The following is a 20,234-nucleotide window of genomic DNA, read 5'->3' as shown; positions in this document are numbered from 1 at the left end:
GCGCTCCATGAGGCAGCAGCCCAATCCATCGGCCATAAGAGCAGGAACCATCAAGACTGGTTTGACAATAACTCAGACACCATCCACAACTTGCTTAAGGACATGCACAAAGCACACCCGGCAACTTTAGACAACCCTTCATCCACCAGCATCAGGCAGCTCGGAGGAAAGTGCAAAAGGCAATACTCACATACAAAGTGAGTAGTGGACTGAAAAGGCACATGAAATCCAGTCCTTTGCCGATAATAATGACACACATAATTTTTACAATGCTGTCAAAACCATCTACAGCCCAATAAATCTATGTGTTACTCCCCTGAAAACAGCAGATGGTCTAACACTTCTGAAGAATCAGAATACCATTCTGCTGAGCTGGGCTGAGCATTTTAACACCCTGCTTAATTAGGACTCTGACGCAGACCCCAGTCTACCACCAACCTTCCAGGAGGTTCTATCAGCTCTCCATTCCCTTAAGAACATCAAGTCCCCTGGCACTGACAATATCTCCGCTGAGTTACTGAAGAACAGAGGGTACATGTGTATGCGCACCCTCTACCAGTACATCACCAAGGCCTGGACTGATGAGAACATCCCACAGCAATGGAGAAATGCAAACATCGCTGTCATTTATAAGAACAAGGGTAACAAGGCTATCTGCGGCAATAGTAGGGGCATATCACTCCTTTCTGTTGCTTGAAAGATCCTGGCTAAGGTGATGCTTCAGAGACTCATCAGCAACATCACCGAGTCAATGCTGCCTGAATCGCAGTGGATATAGGAAGAACAGGAGCACGGTCGACATGATCTTGTGGTTTGCCAGTGGAGTACCAGTGTCCCACCCACTCTACCTGCCTTCACTGTTGGTGATGAAAAGCTGTCAGTTGTGCCATCTTTCAAATACCCGGGGAGCATTCTCTCTGAGGATAGCGGCATTGACGACGACATCCAGAGCCACATTAAACAGGCATCAGCTGCCTTTGGGAGACTTTGGCGTAGAGTCTTTCAGAACAGGAGCCTTCATCCCTCCACAAAGGTCGCCGTATATCAAGCGGTCTGTGTCACCACCTTCCTTTATAGCTGTGAAGCTTGGGTAACCTACAGCCGTCACATCAAGTCCTTGGAGCGCTTCCACATAAGCTGCCTCCAGCACGTCCTGGGAATTACCTGATGTGAGCGGGTGCCTCACACTAAAATACTTGAAAAGACCAACTGCAGGAGTATTGAGGCTATGATCACCCAGCGTCAGCTGCAGTGGCTGGGGCGCGTGATAAGGATGTCCCCATGTCGGCTACCCCGCAGAGTGTTTCACAGTCAGCTACACCATGGTCGACGCTCAGCTGGAGGGCTGAAGAAGCGCTATAAGGATCAGACGAAGAATGCTTTAAGGAAGTGCAAGATCAGACCCGAGGACCTGGAGGAGGTTGCTGCTGACCGTACCACTTGGCGACAGCTGTGTAGGGACGGGGTTCGTATTCTGGAGATGGAAAGAACAACCAGAAGACAGCAGAAGAGAGTCAGGAAAAATGCAGCCACGGTTGCCACCAGTACCACATATACATGTCCCACCTGCAATAGAGCTTGTGGGTCCAGGATAGGACTGTATAGTCAAGGATCTCACCGTTAAAGGAGTGGACGTCGTCATTGGATTTTGATGGACAACTGAAGAAGAAGTGGTCATATCAATCCTCGTGATCACTTTCACAATGACTCCCTGGACTACAGACAGTACTAGACTAGTAAGAATCATGAGCTCGTTAGGCAGGCTTGGATCATAGTTTCAAATTTCAAAGTGAGTTATAACGAAAATGCATACGTTTATTTATTGAGATACAGCGCAGAATAGGCCCTTCCGAACCCTGAAGCCACACTGCCTAGCCGTTCCCCCAACTTAATCCTTGCCTTATCACGGGATAATTTACAATAACCAATTAACCTACCACTCACACCACTTGCTACCCTGAGATTCAGTTTCTTGTAGGAATTCACAGTAGAACAAAGAAATATAGTACGATCAATGGAAAAACTACACACAAAGAGTGACAAGCAACCAATGTGCAAAAGACGACAAAACTGTGCAAATGCAAAGAAACAGATAATAAAGGAACAATAACTGACCCTTCACTCAGAGGGCTGTGTGTGTGAAATGAGCTGCCAGTGCAAGTTCGATTTCAAAGTTTCGGAGAAGTTTGGATAGGTACTTGGATGGTAGGGATATGGAGTGTGATGGTCAGGAGTAGGCAGTTTAACTGGTTTGGCATGGACTAGAAGGGCCAAAGGGCCTGCTTCTGTGTTGTATTTTTTCCATGACTCTATGACTTTAATACTGAGAACCTGGGTTGTAGAGTACTTGAAAGTGAATCCATAGGTTGCAGATTCAGTTCTGTGTTGAGCTGAGTGAAGTTCTTCACGCTGGTTCAGGAGTCTCAGGGTAATAACTGTTCACACACCTGGTGGTCTAGGACCCAAGGCTTCTGTTGCTCCAGCAACAATGATAAGGGGATGATTCACACCTCGAACTATCCATCCACATTTCCAATAGCCAGGACTTCTTACGGAAACCTTGTGTGTCCTTCTCATTTCAAATGGTTGCTAATTAAAATGCGCTAATTATGCATTGGAGCTGCTGTGCAAGCTTTAAGCAAAAGGACAACACCAATTTCCTACATTTCGCTCCTTCCAGAGATTGAGAGTACACAATAAAGGGCATTACGAATTTAAAGAGCTTTAGCAAAATAGTGAACAATCTCTATTGACTAAGCAATGCAGCATATTGAAGGTTATTTTAGTTATTTGGAGATAAAACAGGCCCTCCTAGCCCAACGAGCCTATTTACCCAATTATACCCATGTGACTAACCTACTAACCCGTATGTCTTTTGGAATGTGTGAGGAAACCAGAGCATCTAGAAGAAACCCACGAGGTCACAAGGGATACGTGCAAACTCCTTACATACAGTGGTGGGACTTGACTTCGGGTTGCTGGCTCCGTAACAAGTGTTATGTTAGCTGTTATACTACCATACTGTGCCAAAAGATCAGAAGTAGGCATTTGGTGTGATGCATTTTCAAATCAGTGAGTTATTGGAATGCTCCCATAGACTGAGTGATTAAAGCAAAATGTACAATATACTTCAGATGAATAATGAGATGCAATAGAGGTTTGGGAAAAAGAGTGGATCACAAGTTCCAAAAGTGCACTGGTGCTAGCATGGACACTTTGGACCTAATGGCATCGTTCATTTGATAAGACCATAAGATATAGAACATAGAATAGTACAAGCACATTACAGGCCCTTCGGCCCATAATGTTGTGCCGACCCTCAAACCCTGCCTCCCATATAACACCCCCCCCATCTTAAATTCCTCCATATACGGGTCTAGTAGTCTCTTAAACTTCACGAGTGTATCTGCCTCCACCACTGACTCAGGCAGTGCATTCCACGCACCAACCACTCTCTGAGTAAAAAACCTTCCACTAATATCCCTCTTGAACTTCCCACCCCTTACCTTAAAGCCACGTTCTCTTATATTGAGCAGTGGTGCCCTGGGAAAGAGGCACTGGCTATCCACTTTATCTATTCCTCTTATTATCTTGTACACCTCTATCATGTCTCCTCTCATCCTCCTTCTCTCCAGAGTAAAGCCCTAGCTCCCTTAATCTCTGATCATAATGCATACTCTCTAAACCAGGCAGCATCCTGGTAAATCTCCTCTGTACCCTTTCCAATGCTTCCACATCCTTCCTATAGTGAGGCGACCTGAACTGGACACAGTACTCCAAGTGTGGCCCAACCAGAGTTTTATAGAGCTGCATCATTACATCGCGACTCTTAAACTCTATCCCTCGATTTATGAAAGCTAACATCCCATAAGCTTTCTTAACTACCCTATCCACCTGTGAGGCAACTTTCAGGAATCTGTGGACATGTACCCCCAGATCCCTCTGCTCCTCCACACTACCAAGTATCCTGCCATTTACTTTGTACTCTGCCCTGGAGTTTGTCCTTCCAGAGTGTATCACCTCACACTTCTCTGGGTTGAACTCCATCTGCCACTTTTCAGCCCACTTCTGCATCCTATCAATGTCTCTCTGCAATCTTCGACAATCCTTTACACTATCTACAAAATCACCAACCTTTGTGTCGTCTGCAAACTTGCCAACCCACCCTTCTACCCCCACATCCAGGTCGTTAATAAAAATCACGAAAAGTAGAGGTCCCAGAACAGATCCTTGTGGGACATCACTAGTCACAACCCTCCAATCTGAATGTACTCCCTCCACTACGACCCTCTGCCTTCTGCGGGCAAGCCAATTCTAAATCCACCTGGCCAAATTTCCCTGGATCCCATGCCTTCTGACTTTCTGAATAATATCGGAGCAGAATTAGGCCATTTGGCCCATCAAGTCTGCTCCGCCATTTTATCATGGCCGATCCATTTTCCCTCAGCCCCAGTCTCCTGCCTTCCCCCTTTATCCTTTCATCTCTTGATCAATCAAGAATCTATCAGCCTAAGACCATAAGACATCAGAGTATAATTAAACCATGCAGCCCATGGTGTCTGTTTCACCATTTGATTACAGCTGATTTACTGTCTTTCTCAACTCCATTCCCCTACCTTCTCCCCATAACCTTTGACACCCTTACAAGTTAACAACCTGTCATCCTCTGCTTTACCACTTGGCTTCCTGCAGCAATGAACTGCACAGATTTACCACACTCTGACTTTCCTTTGCAATTCTCCAATTCCTTGGTAGCTCGACTGCAAACTCCATTTACCTTTGATGTTATGGATCTGAATAGCTCTAGCATTTATTTCCATTCTCCCTCAGTAACATTAATAAAGTCACATACCATCTTCCAGTCCTTTCCTACTGAACCATTGGAAAGATTACTGTATAAGGTGGACCCTTAGTCAAAGACTGACTCATCTCTTTCAAATTGCTGACTTCTTTACAATTTCATTCAAATGAACCCAAAATCTCTGATTCATATTATTTCAGACTAGTGCTACTACAGCTCAAGGTCTGTGAATCTGTTCAGGAAAAGCAAACTAGCTCATCTTTTTATTTCCAAAGGAAGTGGTTAAGCCTCAACTTTATCCTTAGAACAGAGGGCTTTATCATCACCCTGCTTCGTATTATTCAGTCAATGCTAGGGAACCACTCAACAATCGCCCCCTTATGTTTTCAATCTTCTCTTGTAATTGGTATTGAACTATTTTTAGCTCTTTGCTCTGGATGACAAACATTGAACACACTGAGACTTGGCCAGGCACTTACGTATGGTTATGTTCCTGCCACTTCAACAGCTCCAAATCCCAAAACAAATTAAGATGCAAATGAATGGCCAGACCAATGCCTGCTGAGGCCACAGTGCTGTATGGATCACTGACACAAGCAAAGAGGGAGTTTAAAAGTATTGCATTAGTGGCAAGTTAACCTGAGGTCAGTATCCAGTTGAAAGAACTAAATCGTCACTTTGGGAGAGTTTTCAGAAGTTAATTAGGTTAATGCAGTCTATTTATCTGTACTCTATGTTTCAGAGATGGGAAACGTTTGAAGGATCTCGGCCCGAAATGTTGACTGTTTATTCCCGTCCATAGATGCTGCCTGACCCGCTGAGTTCCTCCAGCATTTTGTGTGTGTTGCTCTGGGTTGTGCTTATTACACTGTCCGCCCTTTTGCCTCAACCCCCGATTCAAATTCTGGACTAAGGCCAAGCTGATAATTCATCGGCAGAATTAATTTACTTTATTTTTTTATTTATTGAAATACAGGGCAGAATACGACCTTCGGGCCCTTTGAGCCATGCCACCTAGCAATCCCGAGATTTAACTATCCTAATCACAGGACAATTAACCTGCCTACTAGTATGTCTTTGGACTGCCAGAGGAAACTGGGGCACCTGGAAGAAACCCACACGAGCAAGGGGATGAAGTAAAAACTCCCTCTACTGTAAAGATGAAGCCACACTCAGGTTGGAGGAACAACACCTTATATTCCTACCCACCCCCCCCTCGTACCCCATCTGTTACTCATTTTTATGACTTCCGCTAAGGCCCCACCCCCCCCCCGTACCCCATCTGTTACTCATTTTTATGCACACATTCTTTCTCTCACTCTCCTTTTTCTCCCTCTGTCCCTCTGAATATACCTCTTGCCCATCCTCTGGGTCACCCCCCCCCCCCCGTCTTTCTTCCCGGACCTCCTGTCCCATGATCCTCTCGTATCCCCTTTTGCCTATCACCTGTCCAGCTCTCGGCTCTATCCCTCCCCCTCCTGTCTTCTCCTATCATTTTGGATCTCTCCCTCCCCCTCCAGCTTTCAAATCCCTTTCTCACTCTTCCTTCAGTTAGTCCTGACAAAGGGTCTCGGCCTGAAACGTCGACTGCACCTCTTCCTATAGATGCTGCTTGGCCTGCTGCGTTCACCAGCAACTTTGATGTATGTTCCCTAAAGATCAGATCAGTGAGCAACCGAACCTCTGCCTCCACACCCCCAACCCCCACCACATGCTGTTCTCCACTATTTCCTGTTAGCACATGACTACTACCCTAGCTCTTGCTCTGAAACAGGGTTTTAGAAGCAAATAACTGAGTGTTACATTTCACTTCAATACAGGTACAGTTGTTTGTCGGATGGATTCAAAATGCTGTCAAGAAAAAAGAAATTGGACCAATATTCATCATCAGTGCCATCAAAACAAAACAACATTTCTTGCCAAAAGCTTGTTGTGTGCAGATCACCCAACGTATTTACGTAGAAAACATGAGTTTGAACCTTAAAGGCAAATCGCTGGGAGTTCCAAAGGGCAAGAGAGATTCTAGTTAAATGAAAGCACCTTTGTCTACTTTGGAATGACAGTCGCTCTTATCATGCCAGATTCAACTACCAGTATGTTAGTGGACACATTGGAGACGCCAATAGCCATAACACCTGCCCACCAACCTCAGAGCAAAGTTCCCTTGGGGCAATTCTACATTGTCATTTCACAGCAGCTATTACTGCCTGGTTTGGTGTGGCATCCTCACACAATATACAGAAACTACAGTCAACAGTCAAGTCCACAGAAAAGGCCTGGCTGCATTCTACCATCACCACAGGACTGGTATGCGTCCAAGACAAAGAAGCGGACAGGAAAAATCATTGCAGACACTACCCACCCTGCAAGCTGCCTTTTCCAAATGCTCCCTTCTGCAAAATGCCACAGGCCTATTAAAATCAAAGCCTCAAGCCACCTTAAAACTTTCTTCCCACAGACAGTTAATATGATCGAGCATTCTACTGAGCCCAGCCTCTCCATCTCGGACACTGCACTGTAAACACTTTTAACTACTTTTTATGACGCTGTTTACATTATAAGTAAATACTGGTACGTATGTGTTTATGCATATTTTATTCCATATCTGTACTTTAAACTTTATCTTTGATATAATCTTTATTCTTCATAATTGTTGAAGGTCTGGTTTCGTGCAGCATCAACACACCACAGCAAAATTCCTAATATGTGTAAATGTATATGGCAAATAAAGTTGATCCTTGAATTAAGGATGACAAAACGAGACCTTTATATGTGAAAACCACTTACTGCTACTGACTACCAAGACGTGGCAGGGGCGAGGCCTATCTATATGAGGAGTCAACTCCCAGTAAGGATTCAACATTTTTGGAACAATGAGAAAATACGGAAAAGCCAAAGAGTTAACAGGACAACATGCATTTTTTTAAAAAAAAAAGTAAGTGCAAGATGCTTAGCATTCCCACTTTTGCTTGCTTCAAACACATACACCACATTAATTAATGATTATTGTATCTGTCCACTAATAATGCTGAGTAGAGTACTCACTGTCTATGCTTGGAGGGCTGATAGCCTGGAGTGAAATAGATTTTGTTAATGGAGGAGCAGAACGCAGCTGTGGTCTGGCCAAATTCTGTAGAGAAACAAAATGTTTACTTTTAATAAATCATTATCCTAATGGAACTCCCTATAAAGTCACAAGCAAAATCTACAGCACCTAAAAAGGTTAATTTTAATTGCACCAGCACTAAAATCCAGATATCCACTTAAACAATAGAGTGAGTATAACAGTCTTATCTAACACAACAGCTATTTAAAACACGGCCTCTGTTTAAAATTGGAGATGAAGTAATTATAAATGTGGTAGAAATGTGCTGAGCATTTCCTCTATCACAGCACTAAAGAAAATGTATTAATAGTTAAGCAAATAAGCAGAACCAAGACAAAAGTGAGGTCATCGGCTTGAACTCAGCAGGAAGGGAAGAGAGCATTTGGTAGATGACGACAAGCTAAAAGTCCGAAGATATTTTGGGAACTCCTCCTGACTATAGATAATTAAAATATCAGGGGCAGGAACAAAAATTAATCAAAATGCTAATGGAATGATGGTTCTGTACAGAATGAGGATGAGACACATTGGGTAGAGGAAGTTACTTTGCTATATAAAGCCTTGGTTAGACCATAATCAGCACAGTGACAGCAGTTTAGGACAAACGTCTTGGGAATGTTCTACCAGCCTTGGAAGGAGCGCAGTGATTTCCAGCACAATATCAAGATTCTGAGGGATAGACAACAATGGGAAACTGTGTCGAGACAAAGGCTTATTATCTACTACTCCAGGGCAATGTGAGACAAATAATAAATGCTGCCTAAAGTTGTGAGCCTACATCCTGTGAAATGAGCATTCACAACCAAACTGAAGTTGTTATCGACATGGAGTGTACAGAAGTGAGGGAGCCATTGGATTAAAATTTACAAGATGTTAAGGGAAATAAATTGTTTGAGGTGATTGGGGAATGCATAATCTAAAAATTAAAACAAACCTTTGAGGTGCCAACTGGGTTTATACTTAACTATGTCAATTATAACAATGTATTCCCAATAACTTTGTATCATTACTATGCTATGTTTATTATTATGAAACTAATAAAAAGACTGAAAAAGAAAGAAAAAGAAAGCCTTTCAGGTGTGAGGTTCTGAATTGTGTTTAAATCAGAAGATGACAGCAAATCTCTTCCACAAACAACCATTGATACCAAGCCAGAATCAGAATCAGGTTTAATATCACTGGCATATGTCGTGGTGTGGGCACGTGGCCAAGTGGTTAAGGCATTGGACTAGCGATCTGAAGGTCGTGAGTTTGAGCCCCAGCCGAGCAACATGTTGTATCCTTGAGCAAGGCACTTAATACAACATTGCTCTGTGATGACACTGGTGTCAAGCTGTATGGGTCCTAATGTCCTTCCCGTGTGTGTGTGTGTGTGTGTGTGTTTATATATATATATATATGTCAGAAAGGAATAAGCTGTTCCTGAATCATTGAGTATGTACCTCCCTCCTTATGGTAACAATGAGAAGTGGGCATGCCCTGAGTGATGGGGGTCCTTAATGATGGACACTGTGCTTTAGAGTCACTGTTCCTTGAAGATGTCCTGGATACTACTGAGGCTAGTGCCCTGTACTTACAGAGAATTTGTTATTTTGTGAAAGCAGTACAGAGCAGGACACAAAATATATTATGAATTGTATTAAAAATAAAATAAATAATATTTGCCAGGAGGAGTAATGAGTTCATCGATTATTGACAAATCTGATGGTAGAGGGGAAGTAGCTGTTCCTAAAATGTTGAGTGGCTATTTTCAAGCTCCTGTACCTCTTCCCTGATGAGAGTAAGAAGAGGGCGTGTCCTAGATGGTGAGGGTCCTATTCCTTGTTAACAGAAGGCATTCAATAATTTGGGGAAAATCCAGGTGTAGGGAGACAGATCATAGATTAAGCTAATCTTAGTGAAGATCAGGAGAATGATAGGAGATGAATAGTCTTTCCTGTCCCTACTTTAATATTTACTTTATATATTCAGAGATGCAGTGAAGAACCGGCCCAACAAGCTGCTCTACTGAACAACCCACCTATTTAACCCTGGCCTAATCACAGGACAAATTTACAATGACCAATAAACCTTCTACCTGGTACGACTTTGGAATGTAGGGGGGAAAATGGAGAAATTGCACGCACTTATGGGACGGACGTACAGGACGGCATCAGAACTGAACACTGAACTTTCACGCCTCGAGCTGTGATAATGTTGTGCTAACCGCCACGGTACTGCAGCACCCTAATATCACAGTTCAAAACCTCTTCGTTGGATAGGAGACCCCTTCGGTCATTTAGAGTGTGAAGTATCAGATGTCAAAATGCCCTTCAGCATTCAGCATGTATATTCAGCTTTATGGTTTAAACAACATATCCTGAATGATGATTAATGCTTTGCCATCCTGCTAACATTGATAAGAGCCCAAGTCAATAAGTTTTAGTCTTGACCACCATTCATTTGCATTAGAAACCAATTTACCGGGTTATCAAATACGCTGCCCTCGCTGTGGTCCGACTCCATCTCTTCCTCAGTCAGCGAGACAAGCGATCCACGGTCATCAGTACAGACCACTGGAGCTCGACGAGGGTCCCGGGAATTCTGAAGAACAGACTCCATGGTACGTGGTGGTTCTTTTGTCACCTCACTGCCAGCTGTCAGACCTTCTAGGCTGTAACTAAACATAGATGCGACAGGATCAAGTAACATCTTTACTGTTGCAAGCTTGGAAACCAATGCAGGTAGCCAAAGGTAAGATAAAGGGGCAGTATTAAACCATTTGGCCCATAGAGTCTGTTCCACCATTCAATTATAGAACAGTACAGCACAGTAGAAGCCCTTCAGCCCAAGATGTTGTGCCGATCCTTTAAACTACTTTAAGATCAAACCCTTCCCTCCCAAAGTCCTCCACTTTTCTTTCATCCTTGTTCCCATCTAAGAGTCTGTTAAATCTCCCTAATGTATCTGCCTCTACCACAACCCCTGGCAGCATGTTAAATGCACCCATCACTCTCTATCTAAAAAATGTACCTCTGAAATCTGCCCGACACTTTTCTTCAATCACCTTAAAATCATGCTCTCTTGTATTTGCCATTTCTATCGTGGGAATAAGTCTTTGGCTGTCCACCCTGTCTATGGCTCCTATCAGCTTTTATTGCTCTATCAAGTCACCTCTCATTCTCCATCATTCCAAAGAGAAAAAGCCCTAGTTCGTTCAACCTTTCCTCATAAGATGTGCTCTCTAATCCAGGCAGCACCTTGGTAAATCTCTATTGCATTCATCCTAGAATGAGGGGACCAGAACTGAACACAACATGGTTGATTTATTTTCAACCCTTTCCCCCCCACCTTCTACCTGCAACCCTTAACCCATTTACCAGTCATGAACCTATCAATCTCTGCCTTAAACACACCCAATGACTTGGCCTCCTCTGCTCTCTATGGTAACAAGTTCCACAGATTCACTACCCCCGGCTAAAGAATTTTCTCATGTTAGTTTGAAGGGATGACCCTTTACTCTGAGGCTGTTCCCTCAGGTCCTGGACCTTCCTATTAGTCCTTATAATTACCTCCTCTTCAAAGTTTTCCAGGGCTACTGAAATCACAAATAGTTCATCACACAGAAAGGGAAATATATAACCCAGTTCAATTACTTGCATTAGGCCAGAAGAGAAAAAGACATCAACACTAGGAGTATGAGATGATCTAGAGAGCACGTGGGAGGAATTGGTACAGTCATAACGGCCTTTAAGTGGGCAACAGACAAGGATGGAGATGACGGTGGAGATACAATGGTTTAATGCAAAGGGATAAACAAAAGTTGCATGGAGGCTTACTGTATTTAAAGAAAGTAGGATCCATGCAATATGAACATCACAGGAAAGCCTGGCATTTAATTGCCACCTTTGTTATTTCAAGAGCAATTAAGAGCAAACTACAATAAGTGTATGGGGGAGTCACACCAGATAAGGCTGACAGATCTCATTCTGCTGATGTGGTGATGGAGGCAGATGCTCTCACATCATGTAAGCAACATCTACGCAAGCACGTAAATTGCCAATGCATAAAAAGCTACTGACCAAATGGGGGTAAGTGGGAATAGTGTAGATAGGTGCAAAGGTCAGCAAAGGCCTGTTTCTAAGCAATACACTAATAGTCTATGATCTATGAATGTTATCGCATTCAGAGCGGTTGATATTCCTGTTATTTATCTACTGCCATAGAGTCTGAAAGTGACGTTAAAAATTAAACTCAAATCCACAACTGGAGGCTGGCCTGTTTTGTCCATGTCCAGATGCCAACTCATCTGCTGACTTCTGGCATCCTCCCCTTACTGAGGAAAGTTGTGTTTCTTTTGGCAAGGCAAGCAGGAGAGGAAAAATAATCATTATGTACGATTTAGGGAAAAAAAAATATTTTACTTTTCTGGTGCGTGGGAACGGCAATTAGTACCAAGAGTGGTCTCACTACCCCGAGACATGAAGGAATTCAAGTCCAATAACAAAAGCAATTTAATGCCAAAACTCTCAGTACATTGGGGAACTTGGAGACGACCTCAAGAAGCACCTTTCGTGCATTTAGCAGTGAGCACCCATTCACCACAGCTCACAGACACTGGACAGACCATGGACCCAGCAAGCATTCTCTGTATTAAAAGAGCAGCGCACTCAGTAAAAGTTCTCAGCATAAACAGAACTGGCACCCTCACCCCATTCCTGCAAAAGTATCATTTAACACTGTCTTTTGGGAGAAGAAAAAGAATAACCAGCAGTAAGTAACTCAGAGTCAAACAGAAACATATTTTGCTCCATAATGAGTCCTAAAACCAGAAATTTATTCCACTGGTTTTTTTCCCAGTTTTTATTCTTGGAATTTTAATCAATAAAGGCTTGGATTGGTGGAGAGGATGATGATGTCATCGAGTGTGTGGAGATGCATGGTCCTTCTTCACAAGGAAGAATTGAGTAATGGGGAGAGGTTGAGCAGGTTGGGATTGGAGTGTAGGAGAATGAGTGGTGATCTTATAAGTGTGTATAAGAGGTGCATAGATAGGATGAAAGCATATAAACTCTTTCCTGGGCTGGGGAATCAAGTATTAGAGGCCAGAGGCTTGCACTCAACAATTCAGGAACAGCTTCTTCCCCTTTGCCATCCAGCATCAGAATCAGGTCTAATGTCACTGGCATACGTTGTGAAATTTGTTGTCTTTGCGGCAGCAGTACAATGCAATATATACTAACAGAAAAAAGTGAATTACAGTAAAATATATATAATAGTTAAATTAAATAAGTAGTGCAAAAATATTTAAAACATAATGAGGTAGCGTTCATGGGTTCCGTGTCCATTCAGAAATTGGATGGCGGGGAGAAGGAGCTATTCCTGAATCATTGAGTGTGTGTCTTCAGACTCCTGTACCTCCTTCCTGATGGTAGAAATGAGAACTAAGCATGTCTTGGATGGTGGGGATCCCTGATGATGGATACCACTTTTTTGAGGTATCACTTGAAGATGTCCTGGATGGTTGGGTAGTGAGAGGGAAGAGATTTAATAGGAACCTAACGGGCAGCATTTTTCACCCTGAGGGCGGTCAGTAGGTGGAATGAAAGAGGAAGCAGTTAAGGCAAATTAAGTAAACAAATTTGAAATGAATGAACTCTTCTAGGGCTTCCAGACCAGTACGGGTATCAACAATAACTGACGTTTCAATGACAAACTCTGCCATCTTCTTCAGGGATGATGAATTTGAAATTTGAAAGGTACTTGAACAGAGGCATGGAAAGAATTGAAAGATTAGCTTTATTTCTCACATGTACATCGAAACATACAGTGAAATGCATCGTTTTGCAACAAAGCAAGTCGTGGAGGAATGCGCTGGGGGCAGCCTACAAGTGTCGCCACACTTCTGGTGCTGACGCAGCATGCCCACAACTCACTAACCCTTTCTGGAATGTGGGAGGAAACCCGAGGAATTGAACCTCGATCTTACAGATGGCCGCTGTAATGAGCCACGGTAACCAGTCCACTACCATGCAAATCCCACTCTATCGTACTGGAGCATAGGGGAATGAAAGATAATCTTATGAAAGTGTATAAGATCATGAGGGGCATATATAGGGTAAATGTGCACAGTCTTCTTCTCAGGGCTGGTGAATCAAGTACTACAGGGCACAGGTTTATGGTGAGAGGAAAGAGATTCAATAGGAACGTGAAGCACAACTTTTTTATCCAATGGACAGGGAGCAGATGGAGTGAGCTGCTTGGGGAAGTAGTCAATGCAAGTAAATTAACAACATTTGAACAGTGCCTGGACAAGGATATGGATAGGAAAGGTTTAGATCTAGGGTGACAAAACTTTAACATGGGCTAGCCAATTTTGTTGGCTCACAGCATGCAGTGCCACTTTTTGATTCTTTAAACCCCACCTATAACAAAAAGATGCATGGTTACATTTACTGCCAAATGAAGCAGCGAATGACTTTTCACAACTCAAGAGCAGTGAGATGTTTTCACAGGAAATGTCTCACGTTGGTTTGGCACCAGCTAGACAGTTGTGAGAGCACGTGACATTGGACGATATGTTTTGTAATCCTCTCAGACTTGGTATACACATCAGTGTTTGGAACAATACGATTTAGAAATGATATTATTCTTCAAATGTCTTTTTAAAAGAATAATCATTTTTGAAGTAAAATGCTTCAATATTTCAATCAGTCTCTGTTACATTTTTATTAATGGAGAAACAATGAATACATGTAAATAAGAAACAGGACTCGTCCTTTTTCTTTAACAACATCCATAATTATTGCTATTAATTCATTAATCAATGATAATCTCTGCTCAAAATTACCATGACATGTGAGAGAATTTTCTTTAGAAGATTATTGCCAATTTGGGCACACACACTCAAAAAGTTTGGCATCCGGTTTTAGAGACTATGGGATAAGTGGAACCCACTTAGATGGGAACTTTGGTCGCATGGGCCAGTCGGGCCAAAGGGCTTGTTTCACTTCTGTATGCTATGATGTCACCTGAATGTGCTAAACTGCAGCAAAGACAGTCAAGGTTCGCCTGAGTTGTGAAGTTCCAATGGGCAACCAAGAATGATCAAGATCAAGCCATGAGAAGCCTTACTTCAGTACTCCCTTCCGTCGTGAAGAGAGGTACAGCAATTCCCTACCTAAGGAATCACTGGTTCCTTTAAGCAAAGTTGGGGACGCAGGGGCTTTCAGTATCCCAACTATAAAAAACTGCTCCTAACCCTGTTTCCCCACTCCACCAAACATAAAAGGTTAGCTCCCAAAGCCGTGCTTTTCCCATCGGAACACAAGATTCCCTTCATTGCTCCTCCAAATCTTATCAACAGGAAAATATTTTAGTTGAGTTTTCCACACCACCCCCCATCCCACTCATGTTCAAAAAGACAAAATCTATCAGATGAAATTATTTTTTTTCTAGGAATAATTGTGCACAGAAATAACTTGACTCAGATGCACTTTTCTTGGCTGTTCAACAGATTCCTCTGGCAACCAATGGCACCCTGGGATTGTTTAGGGCTTTAATCTTTTATTTACAGAATCTGTTATCATAAGATGCACCAAGAATATATTTGCTCTTATTTCCTCAGCTCTTTATTTGAAACTCTAAAGAAATGAACTGAACCTCTGTGCTCTGGACAGCTCCTGGTATGGTCCATACCTTCTGCAACTAAGGTCACACTCTGTGTGAAAGGGCTGCATTTCAGAAGGACACCAGCTCATACTGGAAATAAGAGGAGAAAGATCAGAACAGGGAAGGAAATAACAAACTGAAATATGTGCATATACAGGAAGTTTCAGCACAAGGTTTCATGCAATAGCAGCAAACCACATTCAAAACGGGAGGTTAATAAAAACTGTTAGGTGTTTGTTCACGTAAAGCTTTTCAAGCTTCTAAGCTGGTTGAAGATGTTCTGCCGAACTATCTCTTTTACATGCTGGTTAAGAAGTTACACTAAATTCAATGTGCAGTCAGTACTGTTGATGTCAACCTTTCCTGTCAAATTGTATTTACATCACCACCACTGACAGAACTCTGAAACAGATAGATAGATAGACATACTTTATTGATCCGAGGGAAATTGGGTTTCATTACAGTTGCACCAACCAAGAATAGAGTATAAATATAGCAATGTAAAACCATAAATAATTAAATAATAATATGTAAATTATGCCAGATGGAAATAAGTCCGGGACCAGCCTATTGGCTCAGGGTGTCTGACCTTCCAAGGGAGGAGTTGCAAAGTTCGATAGCCACAGGCAGGAGTGACTTCCTATGACGCTCAGTGTTGCATCTCAGTGGAATGAGTCTCTGGCTGAATGCACTCCCATGCCCAACCAGTACATTATGTAGTTAACCCAGGTCACTGGCACTATGGAGTATTATGCTAACTGCTGTGCTACTGGGCCACCCTTAGCATGCCCACAACTCACTAACCCTAAACCCGGTCAAGAATACGCCAACGAACAACAATTCCTTGGGACACAACTTCCAGATAGTCAATTATTTCACTTTTTCTACGCCTTTTACTTATTCTTTCTATCTAAATTGTGTTTCAGAAACTGTTGTAGCCTATGACTTAGGTTAGAGTTCAATCAAGTCATCTAGCGCTTTGGTGTCCCCAAGAAAATTCTAGGAAAGAACCGCAAGCACAAGTTCAGGAGACCGGAGACAGAGTGCGGGGCTATGATCGACTCTATTTCTCATCGATTGAGAGGTCAAGGAAGATTGGAAACATCGAGGTGAAGATGGAAGAGGCTAGGTCAGCAGTTGTTCCTCCTAGGTTGGGCAGAGGTCGGAGATAGTTCTTCACGGGTCGGGCCACAGGTCGAGAGGCTGCGGGCAGACAATCGCTCCCCACAACCTGAGTTCGACCTGTCTCTCTCCTCGATGCTGATGAAGGTTGTTTTTGAAATTCTGAGACACATGTGATTATTGGTGTGGACTGTAGTTCATTATTGGCTTCTGACTTCAGTTTTTCACCCAAAGATTGGTGGATGGGTGATATGTTATGGTTGAGGATTTGAGATATTTTGGTGTTTTTACATGTGAGTGATCTGTTAGATTTTATGTGTACGAGACAGGTTGGGGGCTCGATGTTATTGCTGATGTTTTTTTGTGTGGGAGGAGCTTGGGGGTCAGGGGCTTGATGCTTTAGCTGCCGTGACCGGGTGGGTGGTCTGTTTTTGTGCAAGGGTGGGGTTGGGTTGTTTGGTGTTTGAGAGTTCTTAAATCATGGGCAGCACCGGACAATTCAGTGCATGGCCATTATTATTACTGCTGCCAATTTAGCAAAATTTAATATTGGAAACCAAAAGCTGATACACTGAGTGACTAAAATTACTATTGCACACTACTACAAATCTCATAACAATACTGTCCTGTGTTTTCCAACATGAGACCAAAAGAAAAGTATAATTATGTCTGGTTGCCGCCTTGTTCTGAGGCTGTTCAGATCTTCTGCTTCCTCACCCTCAACTACACCTCACCAATCAGAAAAGATAAATGATGGGCAGCTAGTAGGACAAACAGCAAGGCCAAAAGAGTCTACTGGCTGCTAGCCTCTTTACGATTATCTCACCCAAGGAAGCGTCATTAGGGAGCCTAGACATCGAATGCCCACCAACATCCATCCCATCCTCCTGCCCCTCAAACCTTGAGGACCGGATGCTTATTTGGCAGCAGGGCAGAGTGTCGAGTTCCAGCAGAGATCAAGTAATACAGAACAGCAGAAGAAAGGAAATAACGGAAAAGATTCAAGTGAGTCGAGCCTTGTGTTACACACTGAGACAGTTGACAATGATTTGTCTGTGGCATCAGTTTTCATTCTCACAGCTGCAATCCTTGGGCAAGTTGATTTAAAGAGTCTATTTCTGATCATTTCCAAAGGTTGCACAAGAGACCAGGCTTCAGTGAAAGAATATTTACAGAACACTAGATAGATGTGAGTTTTGATTAGTCTTGAACACCACAAATGCAGTCAAATGTGTGTAAACAGAATGTTAGAATCCATTTGTGTGGGTTAAAATAGGTACTTGTATTTGTTTTTTCTGTTACCTTCTTCTATGAATTGGCGGCCTCTTTATGACATCTCCAAGCATTCCCACAGAACTGAAAATGAATCATGAATTGCAAAAATAAAGGAATGAGGCGAGAAAGGCTGAGAGAAGATAGAAAGAAGAAAAAGAAATCAAGAAAGAGAAATGATGAACATCAGCAAGGGATAAAACTAAATTGAACAGGAATCCTTCATCCAGAAGCCAAATATCTCAAACAAACAGCAATTAAAACCACATCTTCCTCTATGTTTTGCTATGATGTCATTCTGTACTTCATAAGCCAATTGCAGAAATATGTCACTCAACCCAATGCTAACAGTAAAGTTTTTAAGATGAGCTTCCTTTTCTGAATCTCGACATAACTTGGGACATCCAATCAGTTTTCAGGTTTTTTTTTTCTCGAAGGAAATACTGCTGGTTCTCGAGTCCGGTGAACTCAAATAAGCGTCACTTCAGAATGTAATGTCAAAACAGCGATCTATTGCTCTGCCTCTCACCGTGGAAAGGGTGACGGCACTTTGTCCCTTGCTAGTCAGAGAGAGAGAGAGTGCGAGCCTGTGGCAATGCGAAGTGCTGGGTTATGGACTGCAGATTTTGTTGGACTGCAGATCGTGGGCTCTTCGGAGGCTTTGCTATTGCTTGCTTGGTGGGTGGTGTGTGCTGATGCTGCCTGCTGGAACAAGCGGGGAAGGGCGAAGGGGGAGAATTGATGCTCTGTTGCTGCTTGTGTGTGGGGGTGGGCTTTGGGATTCTAACATTCCTCTGACATTCATTCTTTGGGGTTTTCTTCTGTTTTGTGGATGTCTGCGAAGAGTAAGAATTTCAGGTTGCATTCTATATACATTCTCTGATATTAAATGGAACCATTGAACCAGCTGGTTTGTGTTGTCTGGCCAACTTTAAATTCTGACCTTGATATTTTTCTAACAGCAATGAAAATAATTTGAGTTCAGTTCATGATCTGATCATATGTTATCATCTTCAACTTCCATCTCTTTCTGGAGTACTCAAATCAGATCAATTCTTTTCACTAGAAGTTTGCAATGGAGCCACTGAAGCACACAATTTTTTCATAGTAATTAAGGATTGCTAGAATAACTGGGGATAGAGTATTGTGACTTTTCACATTTAAACTTCTGTACTGATGGAAAAATAATTGAAAGAGTTTAGTCTGGGATGGATGGCTGGACAGAATTTAATCCACTTGCTCCAATGAATAATTTAAGCCCCCCCCCCCACCAGAATAAGATTAAGATTATCTTTATTTGTCACATGTACATCGAACCTTACAGAGAAATGCGTCGGTTGCACTAACAACCAACACAACCCGATGATGTGCTAGGGGCAGCCTGTGAGCATTTCCACGCTTCTGGTGTCAAAATTGCATGGCCATAATTTATTTACCTAACCCGTACATCATTTTTTGGAACGCGAGAGGAAAGCAAGAGTATCCAGATGGAAATCCATGTGACCACGGGGAGAATATACAAGCTCCTTACAGACCGGCAGGAATTGAATCCTGATCTCTGACCGCTGGCACTGTAAAGTGTTTCGCTGTTGTGCTACCATGCCACCACCCTGTCCCACCAAAGTTAAGCATTTCCTTAGCACCCATGACTGATGCTCCACTAACTTCTCCATAAAAAAAAATTTAAAAAAATAAAAAAAACTTTTCCATTACCAACAAACTACCACCATGAAATATGGAAATAAGGCCATTTGCATCAACTCATACACCAACCTGACATGGAACTATGTAGCTGGCCCTTCAATGTGGCTGCCTTTGAATTTTAAATATTCCTCCCTCAAACAACATGGTGGGAACAGCTTCCAAAAGAGAGTTGTAGCCTAGACTGTGCCTACCTGACCCAAGCCCTATGGGACTTGAAGGATGGGCCGTGTGCCTACTTTGCTGAAATATCTGGGTTCAGTTGCGGGGGGGGGAGGGTGCAGGCCTGGTTTGGCCAGCTCAATTCTTCAACCAAGGCAGGACAGCCTGTTTAATATTTCCACTTATGTTCACTCTTAGTCAATAGCAACATACATGCAGTTTTGCAAGTATTCACTGTGTAGTCTGCAAGTACCACTGGGTTGGGTCAGACTGCATAGTAGCTTTATACTCAGGCAGTCATGCAAGCCCACTACCTCCATCTCTGTGGAATAAATACTGGCCTTGTAAGTGGCGCCCTCATTCCAGAGATGAACAAGCAATCTGTAAAGTGGATGCTTAAAATTATTTCTACTGGCTGCA

At 42.7% G+C, this 20,234-nt stretch overlaps 1 protein-coding gene across 7 annotated transcripts in view; it reads right to left on the bottom strand.

The window, feature by feature from the left end:
* The window catches only part of LOC134355758 (A-kinase anchor protein 13-like), a 557,767-nt gene that overhangs the window by 158,710 nt on the left and 378,823 nt on the right, over window positions 1-20,234 (bottom strand). For all 7 annotated transcript variants that reach the window (XM_063066124.1, XM_063066122.1, XM_063066127.1 and 4 more), the window contains 2 exons: window positions 10,371-10,566; window positions 7,847-7,931 (listed from right to left, as the gene is read on the bottom strand). In XM_063066124.1, coding sequence (XP_062922194.1) covers window positions 7,847-7,931; window positions 10,371-10,566 — 281 coding nt within the window. The remainder of the gene's footprint in view (window positions 1-7,846; window positions 7,932-10,370; window positions 10,567-20,234) is intronic.

This window comes from Mobula hypostoma, chromosome 13 (assembly GCF_963921235.1).
Source record: "Mobula hypostoma chromosome 13, sMobHyp1.1, whole genome shotgun sequence".
NCBI classification, from domain to species: Eukaryota; Metazoa; Chordata; class Chondrichthyes; order Myliobatiformes; family Myliobatidae; genus Mobula; species Mobula hypostoma.
Note: the sequence above shows the minus strand (reverse complement) of the source record. Positions and strands in the feature narration are given on the sequence as shown.